An 18,646-nucleotide genomic window follows, 5' to 3' on the forward strand; every position below is an offset into this window, starting at 1 on the left:
AGCGTTACAGCAATTTATACAGACAATCAAAAATGACGTCATTTCCAGATTTATGTGCTGAGGGGGGGTGGGGGCATCTGCCTTTTGTTGGTCTCATTGATGTTGATAATGGCTAATTTGGAAATCGGCTGTCACTTGTGTTGTTTTTGAAGGTGCACTACGCAGTTTTCCCTGAAAAGGTTGTAGGGCTACTGTAACAATATAATTGTGAAGGAAATGTGTGATTTCTAGTGCTCTTAAACATGATGAGTATCTCAATTCTTCTATGCACTTGTTTGTCCTTTTCAAGACAGGAAAAGTGCAAACAAATGCCATTAAGGGGCCGGACGTCAAAGAACAATGTAGTGCGCTGCACTGGAGAATGCAAGAAACATGCAGTATACTGTATCAACTCAAGTGTCACAGATTTAGGTGCATCTTCTCGCAAACAAAAACATGATTCACCCCTCATACGATGCCAGTGTCAATGGTGCCATGAAATACCTCCAGTGAAATACCTCCAGTCTGATTGTGAATGCCTTGCCAAGAAGAAGAAGAAGTCAAGTCTTGTGATATTGTTAAGACGGTCTGCCAGTTTGAAATGTAGTACGATAAAACTGATAGCCCCAGTGTGCAGATCTATTAGGGGAGAGCAACTGACCTATTTGGCTCACCTTACAGGTCCAGTGAGTTAGATGTTCTACAGTACTATGGCCGCCAGACATTTGGTCGTCATCATGAAATGGGGTGATTAAAATGTATGAATGTGGGTAAAATGGATCATATTACCCATGATGACTGAAAGGCTCTCAGCAGGACATAGCCAGGGCATGTGTATGTGTGTCTGTAAGTTGATGACTGAGGTTATGGAGGTTTGGGAATTTAGAGGGTCTCTCTCTCTCTCGCCATTGAACCACCTTTGTTTTGATATTGGTTCTTGGTTTTCTAGTTCCAAAGTTCATTCATTGAAATCCATGAATAAACGTCACTACCTCATTTTACCATCACATATCACCCTTGTTCCATTTTTTTTTTCTCAGATTACATTTATGAAAACACTCACATGCATGTGTGTGTATAGCCAATTGTGGCAAACCTTTTGGTCAGTTGAGGGAGAATCCTTTAAGCCATGTTCAGATCGCCCACGACGGAAGGGATTTCTTCTTTGATCCGGATGCTGCAATTATCCCTGCCGTTCAACCTACATGGCTTATTGCTAATTCTGCCTCCTGGAGATGGAGAGATGTCATCCATCATGCTATTTCTGGAACCATGCTTTGGGAAAAAAAAGAGGTGAGCAGACGGCTAAATCGTCAATAGACTGATGTGGCTGCAGATTTCCTCAGTGAGACTGAAACACACCTGATGTAACTAACTGCCCCATTCAAACTTGTACTCAATGTATCACTGTTTTAAAATGCTGGACATCAGGTGGTTGGGCGATAGTCAGTGTCCCAGTTGCCTTTAGCATGAATTATTACTCACCTCCAAGTTCAGCCAGTGCACTCACTAGCAGTGGCTGATGATCGCCGTTGCTCTTGTAGTTAAGTTGGGGATTCTGAACTGAATCTGTGAAGAATTTCTATAACTTAGATTGCTACAGTTTGTCTTTAGGAAGCTTTTGTGTAGTTAAGCTTAATTTAATATAGAGTAGCTGGTAGCTTAGCTCACTACATTTTCTAAGTAGCTTGCCCATCACTGAACCTACACCAAACATAAGCTGGTTCCCCACTACTAACCACTATCGTAAAAAGGTGGTGTATTATTCTATAATTGAAATGAACTTGAAAACACCAGTCAAAGTCAAATGTACTGACGTGCATTTGAAGAACTGTCTTCACTGCAAATCTGGCCATGGCTGTTTATTGTGGCGCGTTCCTGTCTCATCAAGCCTCCAAACCTTTAGTCCTCATCTGTCAGTCACAGAAACTGTGCAGACATTGGCCGTTTCCGCCTAAGATGTGGAAAATCCTCCTGTTTTCATCACTCTACCGTGGACCTGAAGTAAAGCAGATGTTTTCGAACGCCAGACAGAGACCACTGGAGCAGAAAAGAAAAACAATATCTACTCAGAGAGGCTTTTAAGACTAAATGCACAAAATTGTTTAAAGTGACTAAATTACCTGCCGATTCCCGTAAGCTATTTTTTTTAGAGACTTCCCGGCCTCTGGCACAGTCTGTGCAGAATGAACTGCTCTTATACAGGTGAGGACAAGGTCATACCTGCACAGGGAGATAAGTAGAGAAGAAAAAAAAACACCCACGATAGTTCAAGTGCATGGTGCCCTCCATACACTCATCCCTCTCAGAATCCAGTCTGGCAGTAATGAGTGGAAATGACAGCAGCTCTGAAGGCCTGGCATGGGCAGTCGCTGTGGGCATGGGAGGTTCGGCTCATCTGACCCAGATATGAACGAACCGACAGCAGGACGCATGTGGCTCTCATCTGGCCTGGATATGGCATCGATCGGAGATCAGTGAGAAAATATAAAAATCAACACCAAAACAGCTCCCATTAATAATTTAAGGTGTATAGCATTTCGAGGGCGTCGCTCTCGTTCAGGCTGCTTTTAAGGGCCCCAATTAGGGCCCAGATATGCTGTGGAGTCGGCGGCTGAGATTGGGCACTTCCTCCCCCTCTGACACCTTCCTCATTTCCACTTCACTCTGATGTGCCTGACCTTTCTGCTAAAAGGGAGAGAGAAAAAAAGAAGAAGAAGAAGAAGAAGAAAAAAAAGCGGCCTGTGCCCCTTCACCCCATCTGGTGTGGAACCGGAGCAACGGGGGCGCTTTTCCGAAATAAACCCCTGCAACTAGGTCTGCGCGAGTTCCCCCACTATCTCTGGGTCATCGTCTCACTTTCAGCAGGAAAGCGGAGCGCTGGCTCTTCATGGCGCAACCTCATTCTGCAAACTTCCCCTTATCTGGGCTCCGTCTGCGGCACCAGGCCCAAGCCACGCGCACTCTCGGCTTCCTGCCCCACTGGGAGGCCAGCAGGCAAACCCGAGTCTGTGTGTGTATCACATCACCACCGTTATGTCACCCTCCCGGAATAATTAGCGGAATGTGTTAAAAGTGACGGGTGCCAGTGCGAGTGACGAAGAGTTGGCCTGCTTGCGCGGTGGCCGTGCAGACAGGGCACGTCTATTGCGTGGTGTAGTTGTCACCCAATTGCCTCCGCTGGACCCACCGACAAGCTGAAGTCGTCACAGAAACGCAAGAGGGAAAATTTGACCTGGACGCACTCCAAATCTGACACTAGCCCCTAATCAAACACATCAGCAGACTGATTATCTTTCTCTCTCTCTTACACACACACACACACACACACAAACACGCGCACACGCACACACACACAAAAGAAGCTGTTAACTTGATCATGCAGATATTTCTTCTGAACTTTCAGTGATAGGCTACTTGCTTCATTAAGACACAGAGGAGTATTATAAGGTGCTTATAAGGGGAAGTAGAAAAATCTGTTGCTTTTCAAAAACCTTTTTTTTTTGCTTTTTGTTCATACCATTCTCATCCAAGGTAAATATTTAACTTCTTTCATGCACTTTTCAAACAGTGCTGAACACTAAAACAGATTGAATTCTAGGAAGCTAAATCCTAACATTAGAGGACATTTCATTGGATAATGTGGAAAAAGCCCTCGGGCCGAATGCAGGCTATAAGTAGAACACAATCACATCCGCTCATCGCGGCTCCACTCTGATCAATACTCCAACTTCTGTTGGTGCTGGGCCTGTTTGGGAACCGTTTTAAAGCCAACCATGTTGCCCTTTCTCCTAACTATTTACTGCATCTCTACAGAGCATAGGTCTCGAGCACACACACTCACACACACACAGTCACCGAGTTTGTTCCTTTACCACACGTCGTCCCAGTGCCTTTGTTAGCCGTAATAATCACAGCACAGTCTATATTTGGTGAAATCACAAGGGTTACATAAGCCTTGTCCGCCCAGGGTCCAGAGGACAAAATGCGGTCAAAGCAAAAGCGGCTTTTATTAAGAGTATCTTTGAAAGAATCAAGTGACCCATGAGCTTTTTACAACTCCTGAATAAAGATCAAGCCCGGCTAGCCAGAGGAATGGGCACATTGTGTGTGATTTTATTTTTAAACTTTGTCTATTCGTCTCAAACTGGCTGGTTAGAGCCTGTTACATGCCCTGACACCCCATAGATTTTCTCGACCCCACACTCAAGGTCAAGGAGAGACACTTTGTAGGTTTTAGTAGAATTCAGAAATTCTATAATGAATTTCACAGCTAAACTGTTGTTCTAATTCATTTGGTTAATTATTAATACACATTAATGTAATGTCACACCTCAGAGCTTTTTCAGAGCAGTGTTCATTTCACTGAGAATGCTGAAATTTGCCAAAATAGGAGAAAAAAAACAGTTGCATTTTAAAAATCTAGAAAATATGGTTGTACATTTAGATTTTGGTCTTACTCATATATGAGTAATATTTTTGTTTTGTTAAATCATGAGTGAATAATGGGATTCCATCTTTTTTTATATCTGTTTTATTGGAAAACAAAAGAAAATTATACATTATGTATTGAACATCAACAGCAATATATTAACTACTCTTGTTATGTAGCACAATATAAAAACTGTACAACCACTGGCTTGTGCAGGAAAACAGGAAGACTGATTTAAAAAAGAAAGAAAAATAAGACAAATGAAAAAATAAGCCAAACCCAAATGGACATTTTACAGGGAAAGAGACAGCAGTTGCTCAGGCTTTTAAATTCATTTATTTAGTTAGTTAGTTAGTTACCAATAACGACAGAAACGTCTGGCATCCTCAGTCACCACCCAAGCAATACAAAACGTCATCTAAACCATGCTCTCAAACTCATGTCTCTCTTTCTCTCTCTCATTCTCTCATGCACACACACACACATACACAGTCACACCCCAACCCCTCCACACACACACACACAACACGCACAGTCTTGGTGTTCCATTGCTTTTTGGCTTTTCAAGCCTACTGTCGGTCCAAGTCTCCATACTGTCACAGAGACTCATGAAAGGAAACAAGGTGGCTATAGAAGTCACAGGCCCATTCAGATGAGACACCTTCAGAGTGTTTCTTCGTCACATGACCGTCAACAGAGACAGACCCAGATCTAGAACTGAAACAGGTTCTCAGTGTGGAGAAAATACTGCATTGTCACGGTACTCTTCCGACATAGATATTCTAGACTACGAGTGATTGGTGTCCTTTCAGCCTTTAGCAGGACAGGCCAGGTCCCCTGACAGTTGTACTATAAAAACTACATGAGAGGTAATAGGAAAGGAATATCCTCACTATTTACATTTGGCTCGATAAGAAAATAATTTCTAATGCAGTCTACTCCTTGATGGGACAAAAGATTTTCATAAGAAAGTGCACCATTGTTAATATGATGAAAATAGTTCTCTTTTTTTCTCTCATGTGAGTTTAATTTGATTGCTAAAATAGACAAAGAATACATTTTGGCTCCTGCGTCCTTGTTTTCTTTAACTTGCAATATGTAACTTAGCAGCACTTGATTAGGAACATTCATTTGCTCGATCAGTTGCCCAACTCGGGGTGTGATTGCACAGGAAGCTCTGGTCAGAGACCGACTGCCCCAAGACTGTATTGCACGTCAGACACGTCTAGCACGCTAGCATGAGTTGCTCACTGTGACTGGCCAGCCTTAAATATCCATCCCGCTTGGGGAGTAAGGTTTTAATGCCCGTATAGATGACATCTCTTGCTATCTCTCTCTCTCTCTCTCTCTCTCTCTCTCTCTCTCTCTCTCTCTCTCTCTTTCTTTCTTTCTCTCTCTCTCTCTCACTCTTAGCAGATGCCAAAACATAGCCTCCCACTGGTGGCTGTTTTCAAGAGCAATGAAGACTAGCCTGAAGGCTCACATTTCAAAAAAAGATGCTATACTTAGACAAGATGAAGATGGATTGAGTAGCATAATGCACAGTTCATGTGAGCAGGAACAAATAAAGCCACACACATAAACATGCCGAGACCTCTTTGAAGACCTCTCGCTCTGTCTCTCTCCCTCTCACACACACACACACACACACACACACACACACACACACACACACGCACACACACACACACACCTACACACACACACACACACACACACACACACACACACACACACACACACACACACACACACACACACACACACACACACACACACGCACGAGGAAACTAAAGGTCCAAATTAAGATGTGTGTTAAGAGACCAGCTCATTAACAAGTCACAGCAAAGCTCACAATAGTTTTAAGAAAATTGAATACTTTTTGGTATGGGCCTGTAGGGTAGTTCTACTTCTTCACTTTGAACATTATGCATCTCCTTTTATATTTTTACTGGTAATAACATAAAATTAGCTTTGGCAATCACTGCATTGCATCAGGGGGTCTAAGTGTTGTGAACATAAACCTAACCAAGCCAAGGCTCATCCAGTGTGTGGAGAAAAAGATACATTTCAAACTGAAAGGAACATCACTCAGACATCTGTCCTATCTCGACCTTTCATCAACAAGCGGACCACCAGTGCAACAAAACTTCTGTTAAAGGACGCTGTACCTTGTGGTTATGTTCTCAAAATGATAATGGTAAAACACCTTCCACACTCACACACACAATCCCTCATTTCCGACCAGCTCCGTTGGAGAATATAGTTGTCCTCAAACAGTAAAAAAAATATGTGTGAATGCAGCCTTTTTAAAGAACTTGCAGGTATTCAGAAACATGCAGAACCACATTCAGATTGCATGCTACCCAACCCATCTTTCACCCTGCAGGATGGCGAAGCGTTTGCGACAGCACCGTACCCTGAATGCATCAAAACAACAACAACAACAACATAAGAGTGACATTTGTGTTTCACGGAGCGACATGAGGAGAGCAAATCATACTGTCTCACAATATTGTGGTGAGCCCCATGCATGAGAACTTGAGGGAATCAATCATGCAATCCCATGGATCTCCTGGCCTCTGTCCAGTCCTGCATAGACGGGCTCCCAAATGCCCTGTCACGACACCGACACGTCAGTCCTGTCCACTGCTGCGGTCGCACCTTTCACCGGCAAGATTCACTCGTAGGAAGTAGTGTTTATGTACATTTTGTTTTGTTTTTTCGTGTCGTATTTTGTTTGTCAGTGTAACTCAGTCAAGGTGTCATATCTCAGACTCTCGTCTCAGTGGCCTAGCTTCTAAAGGCACCGCGTCCTGATCGGACAACGTGTCTGAGCCGGCGTCCATGTTTGTGCCCTCCAGTTCTATGTTCTCGCATCGGACGTTCTCCGCTCCTTCGCCGCCGCCGCCGTCGTTGTCGTCGTCCCCCTCTTCCACCTCCTCCTCCTCCTCCTCCTCCTTATCCATTAAGGCCACCTCATTTTCGTAGCAGAACGAGTTGGAGCTCGAGCGCACGTACTTCTTCTCGGCCAGGTCCTTGGCACTGCAGGCGGGCGTGGAGGGCACCTCGTAGGTCTTCTCGAAGCGCGAGTAGTCCACCTTGTAGTGGTTCTTCTCCTCGAAGAGGACGGGCTCGAAGCGGTGGCCCCACAGGACCTCGCTGGCCACGTAGGAGCTGCGGCACTGCGTGGTCATGGCCGTGGCCTCCACCATGCCCTCCAGGATGACCACGATCTCGAACTCGGACGTCTCCAGCTCCTGCCGGCTCATCTCGTAGAAGGGGCTGTCCTCGTCGATCTCGTGCACGATGGTGATGGGCGACACGAGGAAGATGCGGTCGACGCCGGTGTCAAAGCCCACGTCGATGTCCATCTGGTCCAGGGGGATGAACTCGCCCTCGGCCGTCGTGCGCGACTTGAGGAGCTGGGCGCGGACGTGCGCCTCCACCAGGTGGCTCTTGCGCAGGTTGCCCACGCGCCACATCAGGCACAGCTTGTTGTCGCGCATGGCGATGGTGGCGTAGTGGCTGAAGACCAGCGTCTCGTTGCGCTTCTTGGGCTTGGCCATCTTGGCCATGACGGCGCCGATGATGAAGGCGTCGATGATGCAGCCCACGATGCTCTGGAAGACCACCATGAAGACGGCCACAGGGCAGTCCTCCGTCACGTAGCGGTAGCCGTAGCCGATGGTGGTCTGCGTCTCCACGGAGAAGAGGAACGCCGCCGTGAAGCTGTCCACGTTGGAGACGCACAGCTGCTCGCTGCGCTCCAGGTCGCCGTTCGACAGCGCCACCAGCCAGAAGACCAGGCCGAAGAAGAGCCAGGAGAGCAGGAAGGACAGGCAGAAGATGACCAGCATCCAGCGCCAGCGGATGTCCACGCACGTGGTGAAGATGTCGGCCAGGTAGCGCTGGCCCTTCTCGCTCATGTTGATGAAGTGGACGTTGCAGTGGCCGTCCTTGTTGACGAAGCGGCTCTGGGTCTGGTGCCGCGTGTGCACCTTGCAGCTGCCGCCGGGGCTGCTACCGCCGCCGCCGATGCCCCCTCCGCCGCCGCCGCCCCCGGCGTTGCCGTTGCCGTAGCCGTTGGGCACGGCGATGGTGGCCAGCTTCATGCCGTCCTCCTCCGAGGAGACGATGCTGTAGCGGTGGGCGCGCACGCTCCCCATGGCCTCGTCCGCCCGCTGCGCCGGCTGGCCCGCGTCTGCTTTGGAAAACAGTCTGAGTTTTTGGACGAAGCGTTGGAGAAACAGTTTCGAACGCTAGCCGGGGGACCAACACGCGCGGGAAAAAAAAAAAAAAAGAAAGAGACAGCCGGGGAGGAGAGGAACAAGGGGGTGTTTTTTCCGGCGTCCGGGGAATCCGGCGGGTTCCCCCCCTCGAGGGGACGTGCGGCGGCAGCACCAGCGGGCAGCGGCGGGGCGCGAGGAAGAGGAGGAGGAGGAAGAGGCGGCGAGGGCTGATCAGGTCTCTCTCATGAGTGCCTCAGACCTCATCGGCGGAGTGCCCTGTGGAAATTACAGACAGAGAGAAACGCCATGTTACACCAATTGGAGGAAAGGAGAGGAAAAGATCAGTGGCTTTGGCCATATCGTATCCAGCCACTTAAATAATGCATCCATTCAGTTAAGGCTCGACGACATGCGATAGTATATTTCAGATGAATAAAAGACACATGATTCTTGGACGTCCTGACATATTAATGATGCAACTTTTATTCCGTCTGTTAGTAGAAAGCACTCGCATAACCTTTCAAACAGTTAGTGATTCCCGTTGCTGCAAGGTCGCCTTCATTTTGCTGTTGATTGACAACTAGGGGTCACATTACAGATTGGGTTTGGTCAACACGATCCAATACGAAACGGTGACGAAGGCAGGCCAGGCAGCTGAGGGGGCTGATGCTTAGAATAAGTCGAACCCACAACATGCAAGTTTACTGACACAGAGAAACTTCTACAGTAGAACAAACACCCACGGGATGTTTCTACAGAACTATCGGCTGGCTGTGTTTTAACCTCCAAGAGAGTGGACGGCAGGCGGTCATCACTGCACTCAGGGCACACACACTAACGTGCAACCAGTTCAATCACATCGTCCGATCCCTGCAGCTACACAAAAGCGATAGGTCATCCAGCTCTGATACACAGATATGCTTACATCACATAGCGGTGGCCGAATTAAAAAACAATCGACTCAGACTCCAGGGGCACAATAGCGTACCAGAGGGCACACAATGCTCCAAGCCACAATGTACTTCAATGTATAGCCGTGCAGTAATGCACAGCTACCCAACATAAGGAAATGTTTGAGAGATCTATAGTCTGGATTGGAACATTATGGCAGGTCTCGGCACAGGAGAATTTATTTTTGCTGGCCGCTCGTCCTGACAAGATAATTTCTTGTTTAACAGTCCTATAGTGATTTGAGTGGATCATATGGTAGAATCACCGTGCTCATTTTCAGCTCACATTTCCCCTGATTCTAATTAAGCATACAGAGCATTCGTTTTTTCCTCACCCCTTAAAACCTGTGAAGAGATCACAAGTTGCTGTGCACATCAAGTCAGGCTCAGGTGTTATAATGATACAATTATCAGGAGAGAGTGGGAGAGAGGGGAGAAAAAGCAACTGCATACGTTTCAGTGTCACAACTAAGGTAAAAATAAAATCAACAGCTTGTGACGTATAAATAGTTCACTTGACATTTTTTAATCACAGTGTCTGATTGATCCACTGATGTAACCGTGCCTGATTTTAGAGCGCTTGCTGCTCAGGAACACATGCACTTGTGGAGCAGCCCTAATTAAACATGTGACTGCGGCTCCTCGGGGACGACCAGGAGCTTGTTGACTCGCAGCTCTGTCTAAAGGGACCAAGCCTGCCCCGGCGTCATCCCTGCGTCAGGGCCCACTAGGATCCACTCACGGCCACAGATACAGTTACTCCAGGCCACTCTTTGAAAGTGTAATAAGAAACCATTCTTGGTCACACTTACAGCTTGATCGAGATTACTGATTTATAAAGACAGGCTAATAATCAAAAGGCACAACTGCTCACCGCTCATGAAGGACAATAGCAGCAACACATAATTGTGTGACAGTAACAGAAGTTTAGAATTCTACAGTACAAGGCTGACACCAGAGGCAACAACTCTACCACTGAGTTTAGCTAACGACAACACAACAGTCACTTCAGTCATTCATTGTAATGAAAGGCAACCAGCTTCAACCAACCCAAAACTTTAACATGTGTTATCCTCTACAAGCGCAACGGGATGATAACACAGGGACTAGCGCACATCCCAAGTTTGTTTGTTTTTCTTTAGTGCAATTAGGCCACACTGTAGAGCAAGATGGAAACTTATTACATAAAGGCGCTCTATTTTTTGTGCTAAGGGAGATCAATAGAATTCTGTCCATTATGCATAGCTGCCCATTTGAAAATGGCCTGCCAAAGACAGGGATGACAGTAGCATGGGTCAGTTCAGATTGCTGAACTCATTGCTGTGCATGTGTCGTCATGTCATAAATGAAGATTCTTAAAAATGCCATGCAACAGCTAAAACTAAGTTGATTATAGAAGTGAAAGAGATGCATTGCAATTATGAAATTAAAATAAAAAGCTCAAGTCAAATGCTAGACAACCCTGTTAAATATTAACGAGTTTATCAGTTAGAATAAAATAATGTTATTACCTACTGAACCTAAATAATGTATGGATTTTAGCCTATATAGGCTAGATTACAATAAATACAACTCAAATAGGAATTAAACCGTATATAAACAATAAAACCCTTAAATGGAAACTGTAATTCCTTATCAAGTCAAATATCTCAAACTTTAAACCTATATCATCCCTATCATGAAATGGAATTGAAAATGACCCCTTGTGGCCTTCGTGATAAGACCATTTCAACAGTTTCGGTTCCGTTATTCTTTTGCCGCCTTTCCTCGCTTTCTACATAGGCTACAACTTCACTACATCACCGCGATGTTGATGTTTTTGCGCTTACCTGTTGAGTGCACAGGATGACACATCTCCGTGATTCCACTCTGAAACATCCCAGCTCTGTGTATGTATCCACATTTAGTTTTGGAACTTGTTGCTGTATTTTATGAGACACCAAGTGCACATCACACGAACGCCCATCATCACCCCCTCGGCACGCTCCAGGGAAGATACATTTACAAATGGAGTGCTACTTTAAAAGCGCATGTGACTGTCCCCGCCCACTTGCGTGGTCATCCTACCCTGAGTGCATGGTTGAAAGCGTAACGCCAGAATCAGCCTGTCTGCTCACGACTGAAAATGCTAAACGCAGAATAATAATACATACTTCTCTGTAATAGTACTTCATTATGCACATATATGTTATAACTGAATACGTGCAAACTTTACTATGAAAATAATAATAATGACTCATTTGAAAAATATCAGAAAACGTCAACAAATATATTTTAATAAATAGATTCCTGTAAAAGAGTCAGACTTAAAGGACAGATGTTTTAAAGACTACAAGTATTGCACTTAACTTAAAAAAAACACAAACATATTAACAAACATAGGTCTATTTACAATCTCCCCCCATTTTACATTCGCTGTGACAGTCAGCAGGTGCTTCCCTCCATACATGTGCTATGCCATCAATTTGTAATCCTGGCATTGCTCTGTGCTAGCAGACTGCTACTGCAGACAACAGCACAGTAGTTATTCCACAGTAACCTACATTCCCCCTCCAAATTGTTTACCAGTCCTGTGGTGTCTTCAGAGTCTGGTGCCAGCAACACAGAGGTTGTGGGTTACATATTGTTTTTAAATATATCACATAGAACACTACTTCACTACCTTTATCAGTCACTTAGAGATAATAATCCATGCAATGTCTAAATGTGTGTGAGTGTGTTAAAACCAAGCCTCCTCAAGAATCTGAGGGTCAGATTTTTCCCTCCGGGACATTTGAACTTTACGACGCGTGGCGGGACCGGCCGAGTCCCCGCTGTCCGGCAGACGCTGGTCCATGTCCCGCTCCTGTGCGCTCATCATGGGCACGGGCACCCAGGTGGTCTGGTGGAAGAGGGCGTAGTCGACGTGGAAGTGCCTCTTGCCCAGCCGCAGCACGTCCTGGAAGCTCTGGCCCCAGCGGATGTCCGGGGGGGTGTAGGAGGCGCGCGTCTGCCGCAGCATGCCCGCCGAGTCGTCCGTGTAGGTGAAGGACACCACCAGCTCAAAGTCCTGCTCCTCCTCGGCGAGGGCCCGGGGACTCAGGCCGTACAGGGGGCTGTCGCGGTCGATCTCGTGGACCAGCGTCGTCGGCACGGCCAGGGCGACGGACCGGCACCGGAGCTTGAGGTCCTGGTGGGAGAGGCGGACCTCGCCCGTGGGCAGCCGCCTGTGGCGCACCAGCAGGCCCTGGGCCTCGCCCTCCAGGATGTGGTTCCCCCGGAAGTCCCCGACGCGCCACTGCAGGCAGAGGGCGCCGTTCTGCAGGCTGACCACGGCGCACTTGCTGAAGCCCACCGTGCGTGCCCTCTTGCGGGCGCACGCCATCTTGGCGATGACCACGCCGATGATGGCGGTGTCGATGAAGCAGCTCAGGACGTCCTGCACCGTCACCAGCACGATGGCCACCATGCAGTTCTCCAGCATGCCGCGGTTGCCGAAGCCGATGGTCGCCTGGGTCTCCATGGAGAACAGGAAGGCGCCGGTGAAACCGAACACGTTGGCCATGCACGGAGTCTCGTCGGGCAGCCCCTGGTCGCCGTGCACGTGAGCGATCAGCCAGTAGAGTAGCCCGAAGGTGAGCCAGGACAGGATGTAGGCGAGGGAGAACACCAGGAACATCACCCGCCAGCGACTCTCCACCAGGGTGGTGTAGATGTCCACCACGTAGTGACCCCACGTGCCCGAGGCCTGCTGGAAGAGCACGTTGCAGTGGCCGTCCCTCAGCATGTAGCGATGCTCCCACGCCGCCTTCCCCTTGGTTGCCCTCGCTCGAGGGACGAAGGTCTCTTGGGTGTTGATAATGGAGTCTCTCTCCGGGCTCATCTCGATGGCGCAGGGCAACACCATGGTCCTGTTTAACCTCTGAAATGGAACATGGAACCGAAATAAATATCCCTGCGGTGAATTATTCACTTTCTATCTGAGTAGATTTGAGTTTGGTTCCTCTTAAGAGACATTAAATACAGTACAAGACTGGATCACAGGCTGATCACGTAGGATGATCATAAAGTTGTGATAGGAGTTGAGCAATCCTTACAGCTTTATTGCAATACTTTTCTGTATGGTTTCTTGTTGACCGGGTCATGTAGTATGGAGATATAAGCATCTGTGTAGGAGGTGAGAAGAAGCCTACACTTGCATGGGCTGCCATCTCCTCTTTATTGCTCTGACTCTCCAAGTCTTGATGTTTGTTTTGATTATGTAAGAATCAATTGCAGTTTCAATAACAAACAACACTGACATCTTCCAACTCATGGTCCTTATACTGTATGTACTCTACATGTACTCTGTATGTATGTATGTACAGTATGTATGTAGTTTTGCTAAAAGCCTCTTTTTTGAGTGTCATACTCTTCCAGGAATGAATAAAATAAGTATAATATAGTTAGCTGAGTCAGATGAGACCAGGGGCCCGTTGCACAAAAGCAGAATTAAGACATCCGGGATAAGTTACTGAGCCGCGATCACTGAATCCTAAACAAGAGCATACCGGCTGAATTGGTTGCACAAAGACCAATCCAGGATGAGCAGACACGGATTCATCAAGCCAGGTGTAAGTTATCCGGTGTATGTGTGCGTTCTCGTTTCTCCCCTAATAACTCGCGGTTGGAATAAAAAAGACGCGAAAAATAGCGTCTTGCACACAAAATAATCAACCGCTTTTGATATAGACTAACAACGAGGTAAAGTTGTACTTTTTTGGATGGGGGATCATGATTATTTCTGTTACATAGCGGGAGTAGGTGTTTTTTTTTTTTTTTTTTTTTTTTTAACTCTGCTTTATTAAAGACAAAAGCAAATATACAAATGAATACAGAAGGATACACATGAAACAGTAGAATCACAATTACACAAAATAATATTACAAGGTGCTCAAACAATTCAAATCAAATGAAAAGTAAATAAAAACTCAAATAATAGCGGGAGTAGGTGTGGCAGATCAACTGAATGCAAATTTACGTATGCACCCACGTGTGTGAGAGCTTCCTTGTCTCGGCACGCAACGTCATTAGGAAGCGCTTTGCCACCGCAAAGATGCACAAAGTATCTTGATTTGTCTTAAAAGCCGAATTAGTTCAAAACACCTTCGAAAAATGTCCCCTCCACTTCCAATCAACTACTACAGCAGCCTATTCATCAAACATCTGTCAAAAAAGAAGCAAACAACGAGTAGGCTATGTTATTAATTATAAGGCCACCATAATTTAAATGACATCCATATGGTATTAGGCAGACATTCTGCTGTGTTTTGCGAGTAAATGCATGTTGCAAATAATATATAAATGGAATCTACAGCTCTTTAAAAAAAATCACGTGGAGGTCTCATTTGAATGACAGCTAGCTGAACCAATCAGATAATGTAATTACCATTAGAATCAACTTATCTTGGCTGTGAGCCTGGTCAGGAGCAGGCTAGCTCCACAGAATAAATCGCCATGGTAACTTATACCATAACATATCCTGCTGCCCCCTATCCCGCTTTTGTGCAACTGGATCACGGATAAATTGAGCCAGGATAACCAAGATATCCCGGGTTAATCCCTTATCCTAGTTTTGTGCAATAGGCCCCTGATTATGGGGAAGGTTGTGCTGACCTGATGCCTCAGGACTCTACACTGGCATCTCTTAGTGATCCATGGCTGACATCATGGCATGAGACAACCAATTAAACCAGTCATGCGGGTCATGTGCACTCGCTGTCACCAGGCCAAGTATGGCACAGAAAGAACACACATATAGAGACTTTAGCAGAACTCTTTCCTCCTTATAAGTCACCCGTGTGTACAAGCCTAAGGTGTTTAATGGCGTCTAAAGACCATGCATGCTCGTCGGTCACACACGCCCTGCGGAGATCATTTTCCACTTGAGAAGTTTAAGGCCGCTGCTGGGGCCATCTTTACAGCTAATGTGTTACTAGAAGTGAGGCCAGTAAAAATCATGCCAGGGTACAGAAATCTTACAGTAAAAAGAGACTGGCGACGGCGGTAGTGGTCTATGCTCTTTGCAAGCACATTTTCATTTCCCTCAACAACAACAACAACAAGCGAGAAAGGGAATCGAGAGGCCGTTGCAGAGGATAGAGCTTTTGTGAATGGAAAAACGGTTTCCACCACATGTGTCTCACACGTGGCTCCCTGATGTTTGGTGTTATGACACCTCTGCTGATTGGGCTCCTAGAGGGAAGACGGGCTCTCTCTGGACGCCACTGACCGCTATCAACTGGCTCCGAAAAGGGAGCGCGTAATTAGTTTGAACTGTCAGACATTTCAAACCACGCCGTTGTGGTTGGTCTGGAAATGTCTGGATGCCTCTTGTTTCCCCCATATCAAAATAACTGAATCTCTGATGGCCCCATATGTTCACATAGGATGACTGAGGCTGCTGTAAAGTCAATTATATGATCATCTAGTACCACGTGTCGACTCAAGAGACATGTTAAGGTTTATGTATGTTAATCCAATGGAACTACAGTATAGTGTGAGATAAGTATAGAATGTTGTGATCAACGTTTTAACTTATAATATGTAAATAATTACCCTCTAACTACCCTCAAAAATAACTTTCTCTGAAGTTTCCTGAGCTATCAATCTTTAACCTTAAGAGGTTTCAGAGGTCTTAAAAAAGGTTTTAAAACGCAGGTCAGGGCAGTGATGATGTTCTCCTACAGCATGAAATTCAAATGCACAAACAGTTTGTGTTGCAGCCACACTTTTTCCCCCTGGAGCCATCATGTGAAAACATTTACAAGACTGAACCAAACAAATGTTCAAGGAACCAGAAAGATAGCATTTCTGGGAATTTCACAAGAAATCCCAATATTTCCAGAGCTGGAATAATTCTTGTTTCAGATCAAAGTGCTACTGTTTTTTGTTCACCCTGAACATTATGTTTTAGTCTCACCGCTCTGTCCTTAATAAACATCGGTTTATTACTTTATTGAGCCTAGCGTCTTATCGCCTCTCCTGTTCCGGAATGCTCCATATCCTGGGCACAAGTCTCTGTCTTTTCCATGTGTCACTTTTCACACTGCCGCAGAATTCAAAGGAGGGAGGCAGTCACTGACTGAGTGGGAGTCTCCCTGATATAGATTTTTGTCACTGACATATTTCTGACATGTTTTTCTGGCTTTCTTCTACTAATTCGTTTTTTGTAAAGCATCTTATAAATTTGATGTGAAAAGGTGTTAGGCAAGTGAAGCTTATTATTATTATAGTATTATTATCTTGTTATTATTTTGTTATTGTTGATTTTGTATATTATCATATTATATTAGGATTCATTGAGAATGTAGCATGTAATGAGATTAATCAATAAAACAAATATGGATTTTTACAATAATTACCTTCCGAACAAATTCAGACGTGCTGTGCTGCGGTCAGGTGCTGAATGGGAACAGATGGATGCCGTATGCGTCTCAGAGCCGCACGGGCAGCAGACAGGGTCGCCCAGTTCAACTCTGAATGGGGAGAGAAAAATGCATTAGAATCGTCACAACAGTGGAAGACTGGATTAACCGAATTATGTCCAACCTTGGAAGCCTTTTCCTCAGAGAGGTGAGAAAAGAGTTCTGTTAATGATTCCAATTGTCCTGGCATAATAATATGCCAGTCTTAAGAAGTCTGCTTAGAAAAAAAAAGACATCTGCCCTTGCATAAAGTTCTTGGTAACTAGGAAGAACCATGAAAACATTACCCATTGCATTACCATTGAACATCACTGTTGGTCAGCATGCCACTGAAACTGAATTAGCACACTTACTTTTAAAGGAGAGCTACAGGTGATATGGAGCTGATCTCTTGCGGGGACAGACTGTGAGGTCCTACCCTGCTTTGGCTTGACTGCTTCTAACACTTGACCCTTTTTTGTGGGCAGTCCAGGCCGGAAGGCAAAGTCCCATTTCAAAGTCTAATGTCACGCCAACTTTGCCATATTTACATATCCTTATGAGAATCTAATTGTGTCAGGTTTCATTAGTTTACACACACCTTTATGAGGGTAGAGTTGTGCAACTCTGACAATGCACAACCAATTCTGTTGGTAAACATGATAGTGCTCCATCCCGTTAACTCATGAGGACATAAAAATTTCCACGCACACAAGTGCTTCCTCATTACTCAGATCATGACCATTCCTGGAGGTGATAAGAGCTATTTAGTACGGCTTGTCCTTTAAATTCTCACAGTCCATTAGTAAATTAGTTAACCTTTGCCTCATCGAAACCCAGAGCTCCATAATGAGATTTTGAAAACTTTTTTTTTACTCCATTGGCGTCTTAGCTGAAGCTAATAAATGTTCACTCACAGAAATGAGCACAGGATCACACAGGTACCGCACGACAACCTGAGGTGATACAAAATCTTTTATTAGGCCCATAGAGACAACCAAGTAAATTACAACCCAGTCGAGATAACAGCAACAAAGTCTCAAGCCACCATGGCACGTTCACCACTCTCAAATCCAAACTTCTACAACCACATATCTGCCTCTGGAAGATTAGTCAAACACTGTGTGTGAGACAAGCAAATGTATAGATAGCACCTTTACGACTGTCTATAAGACAATGTTTAGCAGGCATTGAAGGTGAATTGCATAAAAAGACCCCATAACACAAGCCTCCATAAGAGCCAAGAGGGCTTAGCTGCTACACCAAACAGTGCTGAAGTTAATTGTGTGATTTCAACATGAAAAGACAAGAGATTACAGGGAATCATGGGGGGACTTGAGGGAATCCCTAAAATATAATTTCTGAATTAAGAGTACTAGTCATACTACTGGGATAAACATAAGTTATTTTGGTTTGAATGTGTGATGTATCCATGTACTTATTTGTTTTTTCCCCTCTAGATTGTGTGTAGCAACACTTGTCTGCTATTTACGTGGTGAAATGTATAGATAATACTTTATTGATACATTTTGCGTACTCAAGTTGTATTGTCATGAGGATGCATGTGGTTAAGTTGAGGCTTTTATGTATCTGTATGTTTTGTAAATTGTTGCACTTATTTGTTTGTGC

General features: G+C 45.4%; 2 protein-coding genes across 3 annotated transcripts; both read right to left on the reverse strand.

The window, feature by feature from the left end:
* Positions 1-6,589: 6,589 nt before the first annotated feature.
* LOC134076750 (inward rectifier potassium channel 2-like) lies at positions 6,590-11,556 on the reverse strand. The gene is made up of 3 exons (XM_062531951.1): positions 11,423-11,556; positions 7,351-8,919; positions 6,590-7,284 (listed from the first exon to the last, which is right to left on the reverse strand). The coding sequence occupies exons 2-3, from the start codon at positions 8,578-8,580 to the stop codon at positions 7,177-7,179; spliced, it is 1,338 nt and encodes a 445-aa protein (XP_062387935.1). The 5' UTR covers positions 8,581-8,919; positions 11,423-11,556; the 3' UTR covers positions 6,590-7,176.
* Positions 11,557-11,888: 332 nt separating this feature from the next.
* LOC134076751 (inward rectifier potassium channel 16-like) lies at positions 11,889-17,430 on the reverse strand. 2 transcript variants are annotated; one of them, XM_062531953.1, is made up of 3 exons: positions 17,392-17,430; positions 16,976-17,089; positions 11,889-13,494 (listed from the first exon to the last, which is right to left on the reverse strand). In XM_062531953.1, exon 3 carries the CDS (start codon positions 13,477-13,479, stop codon positions 12,313-12,315), a length of 1,167 nt encoding a protein of 388 aa, XP_062387937.1. In that variant the 5' UTR covers positions 13,480-13,494; positions 16,976-17,089; positions 17,392-17,430; the 3' UTR covers positions 11,889-12,312. The 2 variants fall into 2 exon arrangements, with proteins under 2 accessions (XP_062387937.1, XP_062387936.1); XM_062531952.1 differs by lacking the exon at positions 17,392-17,430 and adding an exon at positions 17,338-17,356.
* Positions 17,431-18,646: the final 1,216 nt, after the last annotated feature.

Source organism: Sardina pilchardus, chromosome 3, assembly GCF_963854185.1.
Source record: "Sardina pilchardus chromosome 3, fSarPil1.1, whole genome shotgun sequence".
Taxonomy (NCBI): Eukaryota; Metazoa; Chordata; class Actinopteri; order Clupeiformes; family Clupeidae; genus Sardina; species Sardina pilchardus.